The sequence below is a fragment of the Marmota flaviventris genome, chromosome 12, assembly GCF_047511675.1.
Source record: "Marmota flaviventris isolate mMarFla1 chromosome 12, mMarFla1.hap1, whole genome shotgun sequence".
Classification (NCBI taxonomy): domain Eukaryota; kingdom Metazoa; phylum Chordata; class Mammalia; order Rodentia; family Sciuridae; genus Marmota; species Marmota flaviventris.
In genome coordinates this window covers 42,733,669-42,757,152 of record NC_092509.1, presented here as the reverse complement: position 1 = coordinate 42,757,152, position 23,484 = coordinate 42,733,669, and the positions used below count along the sequence as shown (strand labels likewise).

At 35.0% G+C, this 23,484-nt stretch overlaps 1 protein-coding gene across 3 annotated transcripts in view; it reads right to left on the bottom strand.

Moving 5' to 3' along the window:
* Itgb1 (integrin subunit beta 1) overlaps positions 1 to 23,484 on the bottom strand; it is a 48,746-nt gene that overhangs the window by 6,063 nt on the left and 19,199 nt on the right. For all 3 annotated transcript variants that reach the window (XM_071599899.1, XM_071599900.1, XM_027928543.2), the window contains 13 exons: positions 21,867 to 21,952; positions 20,127 to 20,349; positions 17,830 to 18,000; positions 16,016 to 16,254; positions 12,780 to 12,935; positions 11,494 to 11,589; positions 10,981 to 11,070; positions 9,359 to 9,499; positions 8,997 to 9,196; positions 7,661 to 7,899; positions 7,230 to 7,452; positions 5,314 to 5,546; positions 855 to 1,021 (listed from right to left, as the gene is read on the bottom strand). In XM_071599899.1, coding sequence (XP_071456000.1) covers positions 855 to 1,021; positions 5,314 to 5,546; positions 7,230 to 7,452; positions 7,661 to 7,899; positions 8,997 to 9,196; positions 9,359 to 9,499; positions 10,981 to 11,070; positions 11,494 to 11,589; positions 12,780 to 12,935; positions 16,016 to 16,254; positions 17,830 to 18,000; positions 20,127 to 20,349; positions 21,867 to 21,952 — 2,264 coding nt within the window. The remainder of the gene's footprint in view (positions 1 to 854; positions 1,022 to 5,313; positions 5,547 to 7,229; positions 7,453 to 7,660; positions 7,900 to 8,996; positions 9,197 to 9,358; positions 9,500 to 10,980; positions 11,071 to 11,493; positions 11,590 to 12,779; positions 12,936 to 16,015; positions 16,255 to 17,829; positions 18,001 to 20,126; positions 20,350 to 21,866; positions 21,953 to 23,484) is intronic.

Below are 23,484 nucleotides of genomic sequence, written 5' to 3'. Positions count from 1 at the left end.
AAGCACTAAATGTTAAGCAAAAATTTTCAGTCATCTGTAGTTTTTAAATTTTCTCATGAAGCAAGGTCTATCGAGATTTACTTTATATAAATTATACTTTTTTCAGGCAGAGTTCCATGAGTTTTCAAATGCATAAACACCTATAATCAAGATCATCCCAAAATGATCTGGTCAACCTTTCCCTCAACTCTAACCGCCAGCAATTACTATTATGATCTCTGCCCCTATAAATGTGTCTTTTCCAGAATGTCATATAAACAGAATCGATATTGATAGTCTTTTGAATCTGGCTGCTCTCTGCTTCATGTTCTTTGTTTAAAAAAGAGGGTGGTGGTAGACAGGCACAGTGGCACACACCTATAATCCCAGTAACTTGGGAGGCTGAGGCAGAAAGACTGCAAATTTGAGGCCAGCAACAGCAACTTAGGGATGGCCTATCTCAAAATGAAAAACAAAAAGGGCAGGGGATATAGTTCAATGATACAGTGCCCCTGGGTTCAATTCCCAGTACCACAAAAAGAGACAGTGTATGAATGGTTCCACTGAATAGCTTACTGCACAGACAGCATTATTGAGGATTCTGTTTTTCATTAGACAAAGCAAAAGAGCAAACTTAGGATCAAAACTATTAAAGAACTAAAAATACTGGCCTCTGTAATTAAAACATATTATTATAATGTTTTGTTTCAAAGGGACATATTTACAATACCTTCTGTTTTTCACTAAATGTAAATCCTCTCTGAATAATGAACTTTTGGGAAAATGAAATATTTAAAGAAGACTTTAATAATCAGTCTTTCAGTTAATAAAATAGTGTTACATTTATTTTACTTTTTAGATGTTTTACAACTTACCGTGTCCCACTTGGCATTCATTTTCTCCTTTTCGAATTTAGCAAATTCCCTTCTGTCATGAATTATCATTAAAAGCTTCCAAATCAGCAGTAATGCAAGGCCAATGAGAACAATTCCAGCAACCACACCAGCTACAATTGGAATGATGTCTGGACCAGTGGGACAGTCTGGAAAATCAGAAGGTTAATAATGAGCATACAGGGACTAAAATGTTCAAATTCCAATCATGACCACAAAGAGCTGGGCAGTATCTTATAAAGTAAATAGGACTAAAAACCCAAGATGCCGAGCACAGTGGCTTACACTTATAATTGCAGCAGCTTGGGAGGCTGAGGCAGAAGGATCGCGAGTTCAAAGCCAGCCTCAGCAAAAGTGAGGCTCTACACAACTCAGTGAGACTGTATCTAAATAAAATACAAACCAGGGCTGGGGATGTGGCTCAGTGATCAAGTGTCCCTGAGTTCAATCTTCTGTACCCAGTCCCCAGCAAAAAAGCCAAGGTAAGTGAATGGATGCTATCCCCCAAAAGCTTAAAAAAAAAAAAAAAAAAGACAAAACAGGTAGTTTATAAGGTACGACATGATTAATAATCAAAGGTCATGTATTTTTCAACACATATGTTCATTTCTATAAGAAATTGAAATTTTTTTAAAAATCACTTATAATAACATCAAAAATCATCAAAAACTTACATATAACTCTAATAAAATATGTGCAAGATTTGTACATTAAAATTACTAAATAATGATAAAAGAATCAGAGAAGACCTGACTACATTAAGAGATATTCCATGTTCATGAATTAGAAGATCTAATACTGCCAAGATGTTAATTCTCCCCCATTTGATCTATAAACTCAGTGCAATTTCATCAAAATTCTGGCAAGATTTTTATAGGTATCACTCAGCAAGCTAATTCTAAAAGTTACATGGAAGGCAGAAAAATAGATTTGGCTTAAAAATAGACAGACCAATGGAACAGGATAGAGGGCCTAAAAGTAAACCCACACATCTATGCCAAGTCATTTTTGACAAAGATGTTAAAAACATACACTGCAGAAAGGAAAGTCTTTTCAAAAAATTGTTCTGGAAAAAACTGAATGAATATCCACATGCAGAAGAATGAAGCTAGACCCCTATATTTGACCAGTGACAAAAATCACCTTAAAATGGGTTAAAGACTTAAATGTAAGATCTCAAAGTGAAACTTCTTGAAGAAAACAGAAGGGAAATGCTTCTGGACATTAGAATGGGCAAAGATTTTTATTCCAAAAGCACAGGAAACAGAAGCAAAAACTGACAAATAAGACTATATCAAACTTCTGCACAGGAAAGGAGACAATCTTTAACATTCAGAGACAATCTAGAGAATGGAAAAAGAATGTTTGCAAATTATACACCTGACAAGGAATCAATATCCAGAACATAAAAGCAACTGAAAAAATAAATAGCAAAAAAGACACACACCAATTTAAAAATGAGCAATAGATCTAAACAGACATTTCTCAATAGAAGACATAAAAATGGCACAACAAGTATATGAAAAAATGTTTAATATCACCAGTCATCACAGTAATACAAATCAAACCACAACAGGATTATCATTCCAATCCAGTAAGGACAGCTACTATTAAAAGATACAAAGTGCTGGCAAGGATATGGAAAAATGACAACCCTTGAACCTGTTGGTAGGAATTTAAATTAGTACAATAATTATGGAAAACAATATGGAGGTTTCTCAAAAATTAAAGACAGAACTACTAACAACCATTCCAACAACATTCCAACAACCCCATTCTTCAGTAAATACTCAAAGGAAATAAAATCAGTAAGGTAAAGATATCTGCACTCTCATTTTTATTGCAGCACTATTCACAACAGTCAAGAAATGGAAACAACCTAAATATCTATCAATAGATGAGTGCATAAAGAAAGTGTGATACATATGCACAAACAGAATACTATTCAGCCATGAAGAAGAATGAAATTTTGTCATTTGCAACAATATAAATGGAAGTTAAGTTTATTATGTTAAATCAAATAAGCCATGTACAGAAATACACGTATCACACTGTTACAGGGTTTGGGCCTTCCAGGAAATTGAGATAGCACGAACACACCCCCAACCCCGCCACTAAACCCCGAATTCTTGCCATCAAGTCAGAAAGGTTTCAGACATGTCACTCAGACTAACAGCCATGAGTTTAGTTTTTTAAAGGGACAGGAAAAGGAAAAGGAAAAGGAAACACTCTTAAGGAAGAGAGTGCTTCCTCTCAGAGAGGAAAGGGAGAGTTGCCTCTCCTGCACGCCAGTTTTATTGGGAATCCCAGAGAAGGTCCCATAGTCCCACCCAGGTCTACCTCTAGACTTTTGACTAATAGCAGGACGACTTCAGACCTTCAATTCCCCACTGCCAAGACAACTCTAGGTCACTTTGGACCATGCTGATGGGTTCTAATTGTATTCTTTTTTTTTTTTTTTAACATCATTCCTTTTTTCTTTTCCTTCTTTTTCTAATAATATTCTTAACCATAAATTCTTACAGATTTTTTGGTAAAGAGGAATTATCCTTATCCCTGAGTTTCAGGATTTGGTCTGTGAAAAAGGGCCACAAAAGTCTCCCCCTTCAGAGTTACTTGGGTTTCTTTTATTGACATTTCAGGCCTGCATTTCTCCTGAAGGAAATAGAGGAATGTGACATATCCTGTCCACTTAAGTCAGTCATGGATGCAGGTAAATTGATTCTTAAAAAAGAAAGCATGTAGGGGTCAGCACAGTGGGCCCATTTAATAGAAATTCCCTTAACCTGTGTTCCCATCATTTGCATCTGTCTGTGCCCTATTAACATGATCTCACACATATGTAAAAATCTAAAAAAGTTGAGATCATCAAAGTGGAGAGTAGAATGTGTATTAACTTACAGTGTAGTAAGAACAAGAAGTTTTGGTATACTATCGCACAGCTACAGACAACAATGACCTGTGTTTTTCAAAAAGCTACAAGAACATATATTCAAAGTTTACACTATAAAGAAATGATAAATATTTGAGTAGATATGTTGAACTGAATTTAAACATTACAAAATGAATATATGTACCCCAAACATTCCATGTTTACCCCACTTAAAGACATTTTTATATTTTATGTATCAGTTAAGAAATGAATTTAAATGGAAAAAAAGAGACTAATCATAAAGCTATGAGACAGTCTAGTACAGCTAAAGGACCGACACATAGATTAATGGAAGAGAATAGAGAAGAGAGTCAGAAACCCACCTACACACATTAAGTTCACCAAATTTTCAACATAACTGGAGAAAGGACAATCTTCAACAAAAGATGCAGGACCTAGACAATCATTCAAAAAGCTGTCTCTTACTCTATATACTAAAATTAACTGAAAATGGGTTATAGGCCTTCATGTAAAACCATAAGTTATCAAATATCTAGAAGAAATCACAGGAGAAAACCCTTTAAAATCTTGGGTTATGCAAAAGAATTCTTAGATACAATAGTAAAATCAAGGTCAATAAAAGAAAACATGGGGGCCAGAGTTGTGACTCAGTGGTAGAGTGCTTGCCTGGCATGTGCAAGATGCTGGGTTCAATCCCCAGCACCACATAAAAATAAACAAATGAAATAAAGGTATTGTGTCCATCTACAACCAAAAAAAAAAAATTTTTTTTTTAAAAATTAAAAACTTGGTAAACTGTATTTTGTCAAAACTTCCAGGGCTAAGAGTAGTAGAGTAGCTTGCCTAGTGAGTTTGAGTTCTATCCTCCAAAATACACAAAATAAATAAAACTTCTGATATCCAAAAGACAATGCTAAGAAAATGAGAAGACAAGAAGGTAGACTAGGAAACAAAATCTGCCAAACACCCCACCTGATAATATAAAATAGCACTGAAACTAAAGAGTTTGGCAGTTTCCTATAAAGTTAAACATGTTTATCGTATCTTCCAAAATATGTTCACACAAAAACCTGTATACTGCTGTAGAATATTCCAAAGAATCTACCAAAAAGGCTACAAGAAAAACAAAGATTAAAAAAAAAAAAAAAAAAAAAAGCTTCATCTTCTGAGAAGGTGAGCAAGTTCAACACTTAATAATATATTTTAACAAATTATATTTCACACTATCCAAGGTTCAGTCAAGCTCAAATTTAAATATCACCTGTGACAACATTCTTACTGAGTACCTCCTGTCAGGCATGGTTCCACATTCTGATTATTGCCATTTCATCTTTAAACACTCCCCTCAGAAAACTTAAAACTTGACTTCTCTTCTCCTTATTTCTTAGTTAAATTTTAAAATTTGCGAAAAGGAAAATTTCCCAATTGAACCTGAAATAATAGAGCTGCTGAAGGCTGTTTCTGGGTCTTAGGAAACCTTACAACAGGCCTGAAAAGTAAGGGATAAAAGAAAATGAAAAGAATTTTTGACATTAAGAGATTTTTTACCTGGAGTCTCCACAACATGAACAATGGCTTCGTTGTTACCATTCACTGAATATGTGAAGTAGAACCAGCAGTCATCAACATCCTTCTCCTTACAGTGGGACAGGGGATCAACCTGTACTGGCTGGGGTAATTTGTCCCGACTTTCTACCTTGGTCAGGTTGAAATGTGAACATTCTTGTGCACATCTGTCTTTCTTTTCTCCTTTGTTGAATGCTCTGCACTGAACACATTCTCTGTTTAAAATATAAATTGTTAAATTTAAAATGTAGTATTAAGATAAATTTTCCTTAAAGATTATTTTCTGTGTCCAAATTCAACCAAAAATAATGAAGAAGGATTTGAATGGTAAATTAATAAAAGAAATGCTAGTTTCAAGCAGCTATGACCCCACTGCTGTCAGTGGCTAACCCTAGCACCACCTCTGGCTCTCCAAGTCCCAGTTGAAGGAGAACAGAGTAGGAAAGAAACGTGTATTACGTGGCTTATAAAAAGCCAATTGCTAGCAAACCTATCAGCAAACCAAGTAGTGGCTAAGCACCCAGGAAGCAACTGGTTATAAAAGTTGCTTGCAGGATTGTACCCATTACTGTAGGAGTGAAGAAAACTCACTGTTAGAGGCCAGGCACTATCAGAAGCCCACTGTACTGATTCAAAAACTTCCCACTTCCTGTGACTGGTGAGAGAAATTGTTCAGGACTTCAAAACAGATCTGGGGCTTTGCAGGAGGCAAGTGAGGCCTATCTGGTTAGCCTTTTTACAACGATATCAAGTTGTGTGCTATTCATGTCAAATATGTAACAATTATGCCAAAAGACATCCATCTAGCACGTGGCATACATGGAAAACGTGCTTAAAAATACACTTAAGATGAGAAGCATTTCATTATCAAAATGACCAAATATTTTCTCTTCTCCCTGTTGTTGGTAGTAATGAATGTAAGACTTTTCACCCCATGGGGTCAAAAAGTAACCAAGTATATGCCTGTGAGTGGAAAACTAAGGGACAGAAATCAAGTAATTACAAGTTTTCTCATTGTCATTCATGTATGGATTTTTAATATAAATGCAGGGATGTAAAGCATTAATGCAGTTCAAAATGTTTCAATGAACAAATGTTAGCAGTTCAATTTTATAACAATTATAAATAACCCAAACAGACTTTGCTGAACAATGCCAGCATCTGGTATTTTAAAACAAGTAATTTCTTACTGATGGTCAAAAACAGATGTTAGTTAAAAACAAAACAAAAAAAAAGTTTTGTCAAATTCTATACTTTAAATATGTCAAGTTTTTGTATGTCAGTTATATCTCATTAAAGCTATTTTTTATAAAACTCATCAAATTAAAAAAATGCTAGCTTTCCAAATCAATTATAATTTCATAAGAGTTTAAGTTGAAATACAGGTAATAAAGTTAACCCTATCACATAATGTGTGTGTGTGTGTGTGTGTGTATACACACACACCTTAATTTAAACAATTTACTACTATTATTATAAGAATCCTGCAAAAGAAAAAAACTTTAATTTTACAGAGTTAACAAACAGTAATTGGACTCAGGAGTATAGCTTAGAGGTAGAGCACGTGCCTAGCACACACAAGGCTATAGTTTCACTCCCAGAAACAGAACAACAAAAAGATAGTAATGCTAATTTAACAAAGGTAACCACACAAATTCAATTATAGAATAAATTCAGATCAAAGTAATAATGCAGCTCTCATGTGACATACACTTCAATATCATGCAATACACACTGCCTATTAAGAAAGAATCTTTAAGAAAAAAGTTGGTTTCTTTGCAGTCAACATTTCATTTATAACATATTGGCACCTGTTATAGTTCTATGGATAATGACAATACATATTTATATCAGCAGAAAGTAAATGTTAACTATATCAAGAATTAGAAAATACTTACTTATGCTCAGCACAGACGCCAAGGCAGGTCTGACATGTCTCACAAGTTTGCCCTTGAAACTTTGGATCTGTACATTTACAGACACCACACTCACAGATGCCCCGGCCATTGCAGATCTGTCCATTTACGGCCATACATGGCGCAGTATCCAAAGAACAGTCACACGCACTGCCAGTGTAGTTGGGGTAGCATTCACACACACGACACCTGCAAACACCATTGCCTGCAATTAAAAATATCATTTCTCAAAATAGTGGTAAAAATACAAAACCACAGCATTTATTTAAAAATAAGCAGAGAACAAAGTGTATCTAAGTGATGGACTGACCCTGAATGCCACCCTTTTCTAATTACTGAACATGTAAAGTCCTAAGATGTTTTACCATGTTGGAGGGGTCATATTTTATAACTATTTTAGGTGCTTTTCTCACCTCCACAAATTAAGCCATTGGATCTATCACAGTTGAAATTATCACACTCGCAGAATTTGCCAGAATAAATTTCATTTGTATTATCCCTCTTCCTACAAACACACTGTCCACAGACGCACTCTCCATTGTTACTACAGATTTCTGAACTGTTTTCTTTCCTGCAGTATGCATCCATGTCCTCACTGTTAACTTCATCTGTACTACATTCACAATGTCTACCAACACGTCCCTCGTTGCACCTGAAGAAGAGTTCAAAATTGCAATCAGAATAAAAATAACTTGAAATAACAATTCACGAGAGAGAAAACAAAACTATGAACAAGCCTTTCAAACTACCAATATATCAGGTGAGAATACATTATGCAAAGAATTTTCAAGGTAAACTTTTTGGTTAAATGAGATTTTATTAAAAATAGATCTTCATGACTCAAGCAGGAAATGTACAACATGAAAATAAAACTATAACATTCACATTGTTATTTAGAACAGGCAATTAATTGATGGTAAGCCATGCACAGTGGTGCACATCTATAATCCCAGCAACTTAGAGGGCTTAGGTAGGAGGATCACAAATTTGAGGCCAGTTTGGGCAACTTAGCAAGACCCTATCTTAAAATTAAAAATAAAAAAGGGTGGGATCTATTTTAATAGTAGAGCATCTCTGGGTTCAATCTCCAGTACTGAAGGAAAAAAAGAAAATTGATGGTGAATTATAGCCATGTATTTTCCTCATGACCAATAACTCTTCTAAGCATAGTCATCTAAGGCTGACATTTAAATCAAAATATCTTATTCTCCTGTTCTTTTAAGGAGAAAGGTATCCTCAGTACATTCAGCTTTATATTTAAATTTAAAAAGGTAACCACATTATGAAAATGTTTATATAATTTAAGTTGGTAGATTCTGTATTCTAAAAATATCATTTTCTGGGTAAACATCCTTCAATGCCCCCTAATCTTCCTTCTTAGATAAAAAATCACCATTATCAGTTTGGTATGTTTTTCTAAAAGATATTTTACGTAGGCTTTTTTTGCTCTAGAAAAGTGCAAATGCTATCATAAGAGAAAAATCCAAATACTACCTTAACAGTGTATTGGGTAACTTCTTGCAGAGCTATGAAAGCATTCATTTTAGCACTTCGATTTAGTAGTAACTTATGAGTACTCTTCAAAAACCAGCACAAAAGGCCATCAAAATGATCCTTTAGTTATGAACAGTGGTTGGAACAAATAATTCATTTTTGTTCCAAACAGAGATTTTCTATGGTATCCCAAAATACAGCCTGCCTATAACTTTCTAAATCCATATAACTATCACTCGACAACTCCCAGCTTACCTACAAGCTCCACACTCAAATGTTCCATTTCCTTCATGACACTTTGGACTTTCAGGGATGCCTTCACTTTGGCATTCACATTTACAGATGAACTCAAGAATAATCTCCACTTCCTCAGTGAAGCCCAGAGGCTTAATTTTAATGGTCTCAGATTTCTTATTTGGACATTTATTTGCAGTTATGCTAATTTCAAATTGAACCTTGAGGGAAGAAAAACTAGATTAAGTTAGCAAATTAGCAATGAATATCACAAGTATTTAAAAAAATCACTGATTTGATTCCTCTCAAATTAGAAAGTAAATTTGCTTTTCTATAAACAAGTAATTTTTTTCTTTTATATAGAAAACATTTTTAGAAAATACCTCATCTCCAATGGAAATATTAGAACATTTTCGCCCATTTTCCCCAGTTCCATTCACTCCGTTCTTGCAATAGGATTTGTAATTTATTGTTACTCCTTCTGGCAACTTGCTGTTTTCCAAAATGACTTCTGAGGAAAGGGACTAAAAGAAAGATGAAGTATAAATAGGGAAGTCAAATAAAATGCTAGTTGAATGCATATAAGATGAATTGTTAAAAAGAAAAAAAAAAATCTTTTTTTTTTTTTTTTTGGTATTGGGGATTGAACCCAGGAACACTTAACCACTGAGCCACATTCCCTAGCCTCTTGCATTTTATTTAGAGACAGGGTCTCACTGAGTTGCTTTAGGGCCTCACTAAGTACTGAGGCTGACTTTGGACTGACAATCCTCCTCCCTCAACCTCCTGATTACAGATGCACGCCACCATGCCCAGCTAAAAATGTCATTTCAGTAAAGTATTTTGAAACCAAATCCAAATGACTAGAAAACATAGAACCTAGAGAAACAGGTTCTAATTAATAAAGGGTCCAATCTTCAAACTAATATACACAATTGAAAAGGGCATTTGTTTTAATTTTTCAGTTAAAATATTAATGATCATACAGCACAGTGGCAGAGTGCTTGCCTAGCATGTGTGAGATCCTGAGGTCCTGAGGTGAATTCAAGTCAATCTTTATTTAAAATATCAGCTCTAAGAGCAAATGAAGGAGGTTGCAGTGGCAAGCTACCTCCTGCTCATATCACTACTAAACTAGGAACTAGGAAAATGTTCTGTTTAGACAGAGAGAGACCAACTATGGGGAAGACACAGAATGACTAGAATCTTGAAAATCTGCAAAAACTTTCTCAGATAGTTCTTTCCAAAACATTTGGGAATACCCATTGCACAATGTAAAAAATATCTAAAATTCAACCTACCAGAGGGTTATGGAGGAATATGTGGAATTAAATGCAATGCACAATATTACAAAGTATTATAAAAGCCTTCAGATTATTTTAAATGATTACTAACAAATGCTCAGTAGTGAACTAAGATCTAAAAGGGAAAAACAATTTGTCTTTAGTATCAACTCCCAAGTGAGGCAAGAACAATCCTATAAATCTTTTTAAGCAAGTCACATATATATTTACATTTTTATGTATTTTATGTCATGTGTGCATATATATAGCTGTATATATAAATGTGTGAGTGTGTGTACCTATTGAAAATAGAAAAATATATCCTCTGAATATATGAGACAAGAGGAGAAATGGTAATAAAATTTTCCAGCACAGTTCATCAAAATAGATGAATCTATAAAGGATACTTTGGGGAAGAAAAAGATTAGGGACAACCTGTAAATTTAAATGTGAGTTACACTTGCTCACCAACACATACATCTACTGCTTAATGACATACAAACATATACTCAAAAATTTCCCCACATGCCTTTATCATATTTTTTCTTGACTTAGGCCATGTTCTGATACGATAATATAAAAATTTTCTTTCAGATATAGAATATAAATTTTTTTGTTGACTTACTGGCTTGCTAAATTGTTCATAAAGGAAGTTTTACTTTCTTTGAGCCAAGTATTCTCAGTAGGATTTTGTTCAAATTTAATCTACTTAATGTACTCACATTGTAAGCATCAATGATCAACTGTATCACATTGCTAGAATTTGCAGACAATGTCCCAACTGCTGACTTAGGGATCAAATTTTTCAGTTCCTGAAATTAAGAAATAAAACAGGTAAAATACAAATATTATTCATTTAAACAATTAGAGTCCATTGAGCAAGTAACAGTTATCTTTAAATATCAGTTCCCTACAAGAATGGAATCCTAATTAGAATGTTATATTTCACCTATGTAAAATATGTCAGAATACACTCTACTGTCATGTGTATCTAAAAAAATTAAATGAAGAAATATTAGTTCCCTACAAATGTCGTAAACAATTTTAGGAATCAAACTTGAGGAAAACTTGTTTCATAATATGTAATTAAAAATTAATATAAATCTCTGTAAAATTAGTCCACCTATCAGTGGACTAGTCCACACATTTCAATTCAAATATAATTTTGCCTCTAATGATTAAACAAATGAAAGAGAAAAAAGTCTAGAACTTTTTTCTATCTCACACATATTTACCTTGTAAACGGGCTGAAATTCTTCAGTCACTGCAAAAATCGTCTGAATATTATTTTCACTGAGTTTCTGGACAAGGTGAGCAATAGAGGGATAATCCTAAGAAATTAATAACAAAATTTAATATTCCAATATGTTCCATTTTTTAATACTTTTTGAAAATAATAATTATTTGCATATATAACTGCTTACACAAAAGTACTTTCAAATAAGAGTATCAAATGCATATAATTGCTGAGGTGGGTTATATGTAAATGTGGGTTTCTAATCTTCATTCTACTTTTTGTTTATATAAGAATTTTCATATTAGGGCTGGGGTTGTGGCTCAGTGGTAGAGCACTCGCCTAGTGTATGGAGGCACTAGGTTCAATCTTCAGCACCACATAAAAAAATTAACAAAATAAAGATATTGTGTTAATCTACAACTAAATTTTTTTTTAATTTTCATATTAAAATGTCTTAAATAGTAAGATAATCTATGTTCATTAACTATAAGGACAATTAAATAAAAGATTCTATCATCTATCACTTAAGATCAAGAGTCACCAACATTTAAATTTCTTTTGAATCTTGAGTAATTTACCCATCTTTATTTTCAATAAAGACAATTTGCCTGTTTTTAAAAATCATATAAAGGAAGAAAATGAAAGTAAAGCTAGCTGGGCTAGTGATACACGCCTATAATCCCAGCTACTCGGGAAGCTGAGGCAGGAGGATCAATTGAAGTTTAATGTCAGGCTAGGCAACTTAGCAAGATCCTGTTGTCTCAACATAAAATATAAAAAGGAGGGCTGGGGATGTGGCTCAAGTGGTAGCGCGCTCGCCTGGCATGCGTGCAGCCCGGGTTCGATCCTCAGCACCACATACAAACAAAGATGTTGTGTCTGCCGAAAACTAAATAAATAAATAAATATTTTAAAAAAAAAAAAAAAAGGAATGGGAATGTAGCTCAGTGATAAATTATTTTGGAACAATATTAATTTTGCTACCATAAGTTGTTGGCAAATGAGAGGAGATGGGTATGGATTCAGACAAGAGTCCAAGTAGTCTCTTATGTCTCCTTTTACCCAATGAGGTCCTTGCCTACATGCAAGGAAGTAAACACAGCACTACATCTTCACCAACAGCAACACTAGTTTGCCTGGACACCAGGGTAGGACCCATACTTACCTAAAAAACACTATTCCAAAGGCTGAAAAACCCACAAGCCAGTCACCCACAATACTGAACACTATAAACACTAAAACTCAACATAAATTCATTCACCTTGTAAAAACTTGAGCACTTACATAATAATGGCTCATTGTGTACACATTATTTTCTAGGTGACATTGTCCATCATTTGGTAAAACAATGCCACCAAGTTTCCCATCTCCAGCAAAGTGAAATCCAGCATCCGTGGAAAATACCAGTAGCCGTGTAACATTCCTCCAGCCAATTGATGACTTAAATAAATGAAAATAAAAGGATTTCAATTTTAAAACGCTACTCACAATAATTTGACATAAATCTTTATTTGACACAGACTACCACTGTACTTTTAACCTCATTCTGTATCTTTCTCTTTCAACAATGATAATTATCTTGCTGATAAACACAGAGAGACCACTGAATGATGGTTATCCACTCCACAGCTATTTCTTGCTAGATGTCCACATACCTCAGCTCATTTTAAAAAGTATTTAAAATGAGCTGAGGTATGTGGACATGTAGCAGGGATTACTGTACAGCAGCATGCACAGTGCGCCTGCCTTGTAATAGGAGCTTGGTGAATATTTATGAGTGATAAGTGTTCCAGCCTATACCTTCTTTTATGCTACCGCTGTGTCTTGTTCCCATCCATCCTCCATCCACTCTTGCCCCATCTTGAGTACCATATACTTCTTAATCAGCCCTCCACATGAGGCCTTCCTTTTTTATTAGAGAAAAATTTATCCAATTGCTGTTTAATTCTACTCATCTTAACTCACAGATCAATACTATTTATTTGTTCATTTATTTTATTCTGTACCTAGTCAACAAAGAATTTAAAGTAGCAGTAAAGTAACATTCGATTTCATAATTGTGTCTAAATTTAAATTAACTCAATATAACTGTTTATACCCTTCAAGTCTAAACTCCTTGTCTAAAGGAATTAAGTTTATTAATGTTAACAATCTTTTAAAAAGTAGAATGTTGTCTTTTTCACCTCTAGAGAAGTAGAGCATGACAAACACAGAAAGATAGCCATCATGACAATGAATGCTGATTGGTTTTATCCCTCTGGTTAAGAGGTGGATAAAGGCAGCCCAAAGAATACTGTTCCTATAACAATTGAAAATAAATAGCCAGAATGAAAAGAGGTAGCAGGCCAGATACTATCTGGAAACTACTTTCTTCAGCTTTAAAAACTTGAGACCAATCTTAATTTATAAACACTCTAGTGAGAAGTCAAAATTACCAAGACAGTAGTTAATATTTGCTGAGTGCATACTGGTACATTAAATGGATTACTGCACTAGAATTTCATAGCCCCACGAGTATACTATTATTATCCTTTCAAAAGAAAACAGCTATGTGCAGTGGTATGTTGCTGTAATCCCAGAGATTCGGGAGGCTGAGGCGGGAGGATTGCAAGTTTGAAGATAGCCTGGGCTACCTTAGCAAGACCCTGTCTCAAAATAAAAATGTAAAAAAGAGCTGGGGATATAGCTCAGTTCTACAGTGCCTACCTACCATGTACAAGTTCAATCCCCAGTCCTGAAAAGAGAAAGGGGGGAAAGGGAGAAAGAAAGAAGGAAACAATCCTAGAGAGGCTAAGTAAATTGCCTAGGATGGAGAGGATAGGAAAATTCCTAACTATTGCACTAATTACCATGTTGTTTCACTTATTATCTTGAATATCCATTAGCACCTTAGCAAGGGAGAAAAAATGAGACAATAGTAGGTCCTCCAGACAAACTTGTATTTACAAAGTTTTCTACTTTCAGCCTCGACTCTATCATTAAAAGTTTACTGCAGGGGCTGGGGTTGTGGTTCAGCTAAGCACAACATAAAAATAAATAAATAAAACAAAGGTATCGTGCCCAACTACAATGAAAAAATACATATTAAAAAAAAGGTTTATTGCAAAATACTAGGCTGGTACATGGGTCACAAAATGCTAATCACTGGCCAATTAGAGATGAAGTTGCTACTACTTATAACCCTGCCACTAAAACCATAAATGTAGCTTATAATCTAAAGCTTTAAAAGTTCTTTCCTTTTGAATTACCAAGACACAGAAGAAATAATTGTCTTTCAAAGACAATGAGTGGAAGACAATTGACCAGAGAAAATGATATGAAATGCTATTCCCTCTGAGCATGTTCAGGATTTTTGGTGAAGCCTCAGATAACATTAATTCCATCTCCAGTAGAAAGTCTGAAAGTCGAGACAACTGAGCCTCTTCCAAAAATGCTGGTGGGACTGCAAATTGGTGCGGCCAATTTGGAAAGCAGTATGGAGATTCCTGGGAAAGCTGGGAATGGAACCACCATTTGACCCAGCTATTCCCCTTCTTGGACTATTCCCTAAAGACCTTAAAAGAGCGTACTATAGGGATACTGCTGCTGTTCATAGCAGCACAATTCACAATAGCTAGACTGTGGAACCAACCTAGATGCCCTTCAATAGATGAATGGATAAAAAACAATGTGGCATTTATACACAATGGAGTATTACTCTGCACTAAAAAATGACAAAATCATGGAATTTGCAGGGAAATGGATGGCATTAGAGCAGATTATGCTAAGTGAAGCTAGCCAATCCCTAAAAAACAAATGCCAAATGTCTTCTTTGATATAAGGAGAGAGAACTAAGAACAGAGCAGGGAGGAAGAGAATGAGAAGATTTACATTAAACAGGGACAAGAGGTGGGAGGGAAAGGGAGAGAGAAGGGAAACTGCATTGAAATGGAAGGAGACCCTCATTGTTATACAAAATTACATATAAGAGGAAGTGAGGGGAAAGGGAAAAAAAAAAGGGGGAGAAATGAATTACAGGAGATGGGGTAGAGAGAGAAGATGGGAGGGGAGGGGAGGGGAGGGGGGATAGTAGAGGATAGGAAAGGCAACAGAACACAACAGACACTAGTATGGCAATATGTAAAAAAGTGGATGTGTAACCAATGTGATTCTGCAATCTGTATATGGGGTAAAAATGGAAGTTCATAATCCACTTGAATCAAATGTATGAAATATGATATGTCAAGAACTATGTAATAATGTTTTGAACAACTAATAATAAAAATTTTTAAAAAATGCAGAACTTCAATTAATGGTCAGAATTCTAGCTTTTAAAACTCTGTATGCCTGTTTTTAAACAGAGACATAATGATTAAACATGATTTCCCTCCTCCTGCAGTTGGAGGTAATTTAAGAGATTACTGCCTGTACTTCTCTGGAGTAATTTAATGACATGGTAATTAAGGTAATTTTTGATGTTACACTAAAATGCACACAAGTAATACAAATGATATCCCCTTGTAGAAAATAAATGCACTTACTCCACAAACTGCAACTTGCATGATTGCATCAAAACCACCTTCTGGAGAATCCAAATTTCCAGATATACGCTGTTTACCCACAAGTTCGTTAAATATTTCCCCTTTATCAGTAAGACTGAGTACATTTTTGTAGCTAAATGGACTGGTACAGTTCTGTTCACTTGTGCAAGGGTTCCTGAGCTTCGCTGGTGTTGTACTAATGTAAGGCATCACAGTTTTCTCCACAAATGAGCCAAATCCTGGGAGAAAAAAAATGCACATGTACATAGATCGATGCAGAGATACAGATAAGCTTGTATTTTTTCCAAAAGTCAACTATGTTATCACATATAGGTTTCTATGAAATGAATATATGTGAGCCCCACCCCCAAAATTCACATGTTGAAAACCTAATCCCCAATGTAATTAATGTTAGAAACTAAAGCCTTTGGGAGGTGATTAAATTATGAAGGTGGGGCCTGCATGACTGGGATTAGTAGTCTCATAAAAAGTGACCCCAGAGGGGCTGGGGTTGTGGCTCAGCAGTAGAGCACTCGCACATGCAACACCCTGGGTTTGATCCTCAGCACCACATAAAAATAAATAAATAAAATTAAGGTATTGTGTTCAACCATAACTAAAAAATAAATATTAAAAAAAAAAGAGTCCCCAGAGAGAAGATACAGCTAGAAGGACCATCTGTGAACCAAATGGTGGATCCTCGCCAGACACAGAATCTGATTTGATGTTGAATTCTCACTCTGTAACTGTGAGAAAAAAAGTTCTGTTGTTTATAAGCTACTCGGTTTACAGCATTTTGTTACAGCAGCCCAAGAGACTAAGATATAAGTGTACCCACTTTGAAAATAACTCAGATTCATTTTCTTAGTGTACCAGCTCTCAATAACAGCATGATAGAAGGAATATTCTAGATTTTGGACCACCTCACAAAAGACTAACTTGGTAAAAGCTTCCAATCTCCATGGTCAATTATTTTTACTGAATGAAAGTATATTTTAACCAAGCGCTATTTTTTTTAATGTGTCCACACAGAGTTAATTTTTGAGAGGCATTTTTAGCCTCAAGAAGATAGTCAAGTCTTTCCAATCTTCTGTTTCTAAACTTCTGCTGGACGAGTGGTGAAATGTGGCAGGAAGAAAGAGGTTCACTTGGGGATACACTGAGATCACTATAATATGAAATCCAGGTATAAAATGAAATTAGGACATGACATACAAGCAAGTGTGCTTACACTAGTTGGTAATGAAATAGAACCTGGGGTACTCAACACGTCTATAAAATGAATCAACAGATGAATGGATAAATTCCTGTGAAAACAAGCATAGATTTCACTACCTATAAGGAATAATCTGTGTCAAATTACATAGTATCATAAAATAACAGAGGAATGAGAAAGCAGAAAGAGCATTAGATGTACGTCAAGAATATCAGTTTCCTCTCAGAAAGAAAAAGCTACAAACTGGCAAATTTATCTCACAAGAATGTTATAAAGAATAAAGGAGGAAAACTGGCTGGGGTGGTGGCGCGCACCTGTTATCCCAGTGGCTCAGGAAGCTGAGGCAGGAAGATGGAAAGTTCAAAGCCAGCGTCACCAAAAAGCCAGGCACTAAGCAACTCAGAGAGACCCTGTCTCTAAATAAACAGAGTTGGGGATGTGGCTCATCGGTCAAGTGCCCCTGAGTTCAATCCCCAGTACCATCACCACTACCCCTGCCCCCCAAAAAAACAAAAGAATAAAAGAGGAAAACAAAAGGACTTTGACAAGTGTCAAGACTTATACATATGAAAATTATTAATTTTCCCAATAGTCCTACCAATTCGGAAGTCTGAAGTAATCCTCCTCATTTCATTCATCAGATCTGTTCCAAGACTTTTTACATTCTCCAAATCATCTTTCATTGAGTAAGAGAGGTCCATGAGGTAATAAAGATCAATGGGATAGTCTTCAGCTCTCTTGAATTTTAATGTAAACATCTGTGGCTCTCCTGATTAAAAAGAGATTAGAAAATGAAATTAGCTCACCAATAATCCAAAGCAAATAAGCTGGGTGCAATGGTACACACTTGTAATCCCAATGGCTGGGAGACTGAGGTAGGAGGATCACAAGTTCAAAGCCAGCCTCAGAAATTTAGCAACACCCTGAGAAACTTAGCATGACCCTGTCTCAAAATAAAAATAAAAAAAGGGCTGGGAATGTGACTCAGTGGTTAAGAGCCCCTGGATCCCTGGGTTAAATCCCCGGTACCAAAAAAGCAAATGGAAAAAAAAAAAAAAACCAAATAAATCTGACTTACATGGTAAACATAATAAAATGAAATATATTAAGTATATACTTTTCACAAAACCTGAGAATTCTATAAGTAACTCAATGTGTACTGTACTAAATTTTGTTCAACAAATACTTAAAACACCTGATCTTAGAGAAACAAAAATGAAAAAGACAACATTCCCAAAAATTGACTGTCAGCAACACAATCAATCTTTCTGGATCTGGAATGTCCCCCAATGGTTCATGTGTTAGGTCTCTGGGGGGCGTGCCCTTTAAGGGGGTCAGTGGGATCCTGTTCCGCCTTGCCACAGGCCCAGAGTAACAGGACCACTCAACCATGGACTGAAATCTCCAAATCTAAGAACCCAAATAAACCCTTTTTCCTTATAAGCTAATTATCCCCAGTAGTTGTTATAGTAATAAAAAGCCAACTAACACAAGTTTTTAATTATGAGAGAAAAAACAAACAAAATAACATCTATTAGACTGAGGAGGACAAAGCAGGGTACAACTAACATTTGGAGACTGAAGCTGTAAGTGACAAATCTCTGTATAATAGGATGTCACTATATGTTGAGTAAATAATATGATTTTTACTTCAGAAAACGTGGCAAAAAAAGAGTTTTAAAAAGAAATTATACAAAGATTCCAGGTAAGAAACTATAGAAAAATTCAAGAGAAATGAAGCTCTGAACAATGAGGAAGGAGAAGAGGAGAGAAACACACAACATGATAAATGTATTCACTCAGAAAATATAGGGGCTGGAGACGTAGCTCAGAGATAACACACTTGTCTAGCACTTGCCATACCCTGGGTTTGATCCTTAGCACCTAAAATACACGCACACACACACACTCTCAGACACTACAGGAGAAAAATAAAGGTTTGGATGAAAACTTACTGGTTTTTATTATGTTGATTTTTCTGTATGAAATGGTACAGAGCTGTTGTTTCAGCATATGAATGGTTTTAAAGCCATGGAGGAAAAACAAATTTTAAGAGAACTTCAGAGAGAGAAAAAAATAAGACACAAAAAGGGACTAGAAAGCAATGATGAGATGAGAACAACAAGAAGTTACATCACAAAAGCTAAGGGCTAAGCATCCCAAGAGGTTCAAAGCATCACTTAGTGCAGAAAGGCTTAAAAGTAACAATAATAAATAAATTAGATAAATATATAAATGAATGACTCTGACAAGGATCCCTGAAGGTTCAAGGTGATAATGGCACTTTACAGACCAGGTGTGGAAGTTGAGGCCTGACTGTACAGGTTGGAGAGCCGAAAGAAAAGGGTCATGGGACAGGAATGTGTACCATTCTTTCTAAAAGGATAGAAATGAGAAAGGATATGAAGAATGCTTGCTGTTTCTTTGTTTTTAATTGTGGGATTGCAATGCTAAATAAATACAAAGGAAATTGTTAAAATCTGATTTTATATTATGAAATTATAGTGGAGGATGGACATAATTATTTTTAAAATTCATTTAGTCTATGTAATACCTTCTGAATATTTAACAAAACTTGCTACTAACATTAGACATTTAATAATATTAAGTATACACACACACACACACACAATGCACATATATTTTTTAACATTGCAAAAAAAAAAAAAAAAAAATCCTAAACTTAAGCCTATTCCACATCTTGGAGTGCCAGTTCACATGTAAAAAGGAGCCTTCCACAGAACTAATTAAGAGGCTTGTATAAAGATGGTGTCAAAAACTCGAGTAGAAGGTTGAAGGTGTATCTCAGTGGTCTTGGGTTCCATTCTCAGCACCATAAAAACAAACAAAATACCCAAGTAAAAAGGAAGGTATTCATAGAGTTAGATTCTATACCTGATCGCAATTGCAAAACCAACTGCTGTGGCTGGATCTGAGTAATATCTTCTGGCTGGAGCTTCTCTGCTGTTCCTTTGCTCCGGTTCGTTACATTTTTATTTTTCTTTATAGTTTTGGAGCCTCTGGGATTTTCTATGTCATCTGGATGGCAACCCTTCTTTTTTAAGGCTTCTAAATCATCACATCGTGCAGAAGTAGGCATTCCTTCTTGTAAAAATGTCTAAATGATACATAAAATACTAGTATAAATAAGCAAACTTTTTTACATAATATAATTGCAAACACACAAATTACAAAAAATAAATGATACCCAACACATTTCATTTTGGGCTTTTACAACAAAAAGCTCCCTTTGTCTAAACCACAAGTCCTCTTGTTTAAAAATAGTAAAATCAATTCTAAGAAAGTAATAAATTTCCCAGTACTTATTTCAGTGTATTATTTTAAATAGTAAACTTCAAATTCAAATCAAATCAAACCACATTTCTTTCAGTGAAATCACTTATTCAGTATGGTTGACAACTACTAATCATGTATAAATCCAAATATCAAACAGTAGTTATGTCCAGAGCTCAAAGGCTAAATTATCTAAGGAATAGTTTGGCTAGAATAATCCTCAACTACATATAAACTATGGCCTTTATGAAATGGATGTTGATGATAATAGCAGCTACTATTTATTTAGAACCATCAAAGAAACACTACTACAGGTCATCAATTCTAATTGAAGCTACAGATAAAGGGGGCAATATCCTCATTTTCCAGAGAAGAAAGCAAAGAGGTGCAGTTAAGTAAGCCTTGCCTAAGATAAACTCACAGCACTCTTTATTCCACTGTTTCCAAGTTAATACCAGCTTACCATTTTAAAAACGGTAACAGAAAAGAACCATAAGAAATAGTTTGATATAAAACAAAAACCTCTCTTTGATATGGTCAAATCATCTGACATGCTTGACATTTGACCAGTTAAGCCTACAGTTAGGCACTTGCAATTTGAGTCCAAATGCCTAGGTAAAGACATAATCAATAATCCTTTGACTTTATTATTATTTATTCATTATTTGAATAAATTATATAACCTCAAAATAACCTCTCCTTACTTCCTATTCTTACATATTCATTTATTTACTCAATGAAATTTGTAGGCTTTCTAGAAGGCATCATGTTAGGTAAGGTATAGAGATTTTTCTTTTTTTTTATTTTTCAGTTTTCGGTGGACACAACATTTTTATTTTATTTTTATGTGGTGCTAAGGATCGAACCCAGCGCCCCACGCATGCCAGGTGAGCGCGCTACCACTTGAGCCACATCCCCAGCCCGGTATAGAGATTTCTAAGATTAATCTATACCTCCCCACTGAAACAAGGGAAAAAAATCTACAATAGTCAAACTAAATAGGTAGATATTTTTCTGGAAAGTTATCCAATAGAAACAAAGAAATGAGAAATTAATTTTAACACTTATTACATGTTTATATAAAATAATTATTTCAACACTGATTTTTTTATACTGTCTTCAAATCTGTACTTGAGACTTAGAGCAACTAATCTGTGCCACCCACATCACAAGTGCTCAAGTGGCTACTGTACTTAACAGCACAGTTCTAGACCATCACACACTGTTCAATAAACACTGACTTAAGTGAAAATTCATATCTAGTACTTCACTAGGACACAGCATTGGGCAGTACTCAATAATCAGAGAGTAAATGGAAAGGACATGTGCAACTTTACTTACTGAATTTGTGCACCACCCACAATTTGGCCCAGCTTGTATACATTCTCCACATGATTTGGCATTTGCTTTCAGACATCTATTTTTATCTGTCCAGAAAAGGAAAGAAAGCCAATTTATATGAAGTTTCAGAGAAAAAAAAAAAAATGAAAAATCAGATTATAATGACAAATGATACAATTTATACGTATGTTAAATATGAAAACTCTAAACTAGTTACCAAACTAAAAGAGAACTACCCACAAAAAACTATGCATGTTGGCAATGGAAGCCATATAAGAACACAGCTATGAGCAAGGAGTGCTGGCCTATGCCTGTAACCCCAGCGGCTCCGGAAGGTGAAGCAGAAGGATTACAAATTCAAAGCTGGCTTTAGCAATTTAGTGAGGCTCTCAGCGATTTAGCGAGACTCTGTCTCAAAATAAAAAGGGCTGAGTATATGGCTCAGTGGTTGGTTAAGTATCACTGATCTCAATCCCTGGTACCAAAAAAAAAAAAAAAAAAGCCCAAAACAGAGAACACAGTTATCTTTCTTGTATTTTATACCAAAAACTAAGTACTATTAATCCAACTATACATTTATCATTTTTTTCAGAGGTATAATTTCAGAATCTATTCATTTGGATGGTATTAAACAAAATGAGTTTTCTTACAAATGGGTAAAGTATTATTACTTCTTTTCATGTGATTCAGGATATCACACCTATACTCCCACAAATGTCTTAGTAATTTGCATTTTTAGTATGTTAAATAAGTGAAAAATCCACACTTATCCAATCCAAAATCCCATGAATTTTTAGGCTCTGTATTCAAAATAAGTCTTAAATATTTCTTATTCCACCTAAGAACTCACATGCCTTTCATGTGGCAAACACAAATAAGAACTGCATTCACTGTAACTTTTCTTATTATAAACCTAATACTCTATATAGAAAATTGGAAAACACATGAAAGCATAACAAAAATAATCATTCACAATGTGCTCACTGAGCGATAAAGCACATTTTTTTGTATATTTCTTTGTAGTCTTTTTTTTCTGTACAGACATATAAAGAAATAGCAAACAAGCACATACAGACATTATTTTAAAGCAATTGACAATACATTTCATAATACAGTTTTATATACTGCTTTTTAAACATTATTCTCAGTGTTTTATTCATGTTGTTAGAAATACTTCAAAAATGTGGCTTTCAATGACTATATAATATTTTATTATATGAATATAATCTAGGTAGTGTTGGGCAAAAGGAGACAATTTCCAAGCACGTGTGTGCACAGCTCACAATAGCTTGCTCACACACACAAACACTCCAAATGCACACACACATGCCCATGTACACTGTTGAGGGCCACAGCCGAGTAAGGATGGAGCATGGCATTTTGCCAGAAGGAATGGTTAAGATGTGATGCCATCAAGCCATTGAGATGATGATGATTAAGTTAAGCTGTGTATTCAGTTGTATATAGACCTTTGCTGTCCAGCAATAGGGCAGCTCCTGCAGCCTTGGGCGCCCGCTACTTTGGAGTTCCAGTTGAGTTCTCGAGGAGTTCCGAGAGAGTGGGCGCAGAGCCCGGTGGAGGATGAGAGTGTTCCTGGGAGGTGCAGGTGGAGTGCTGG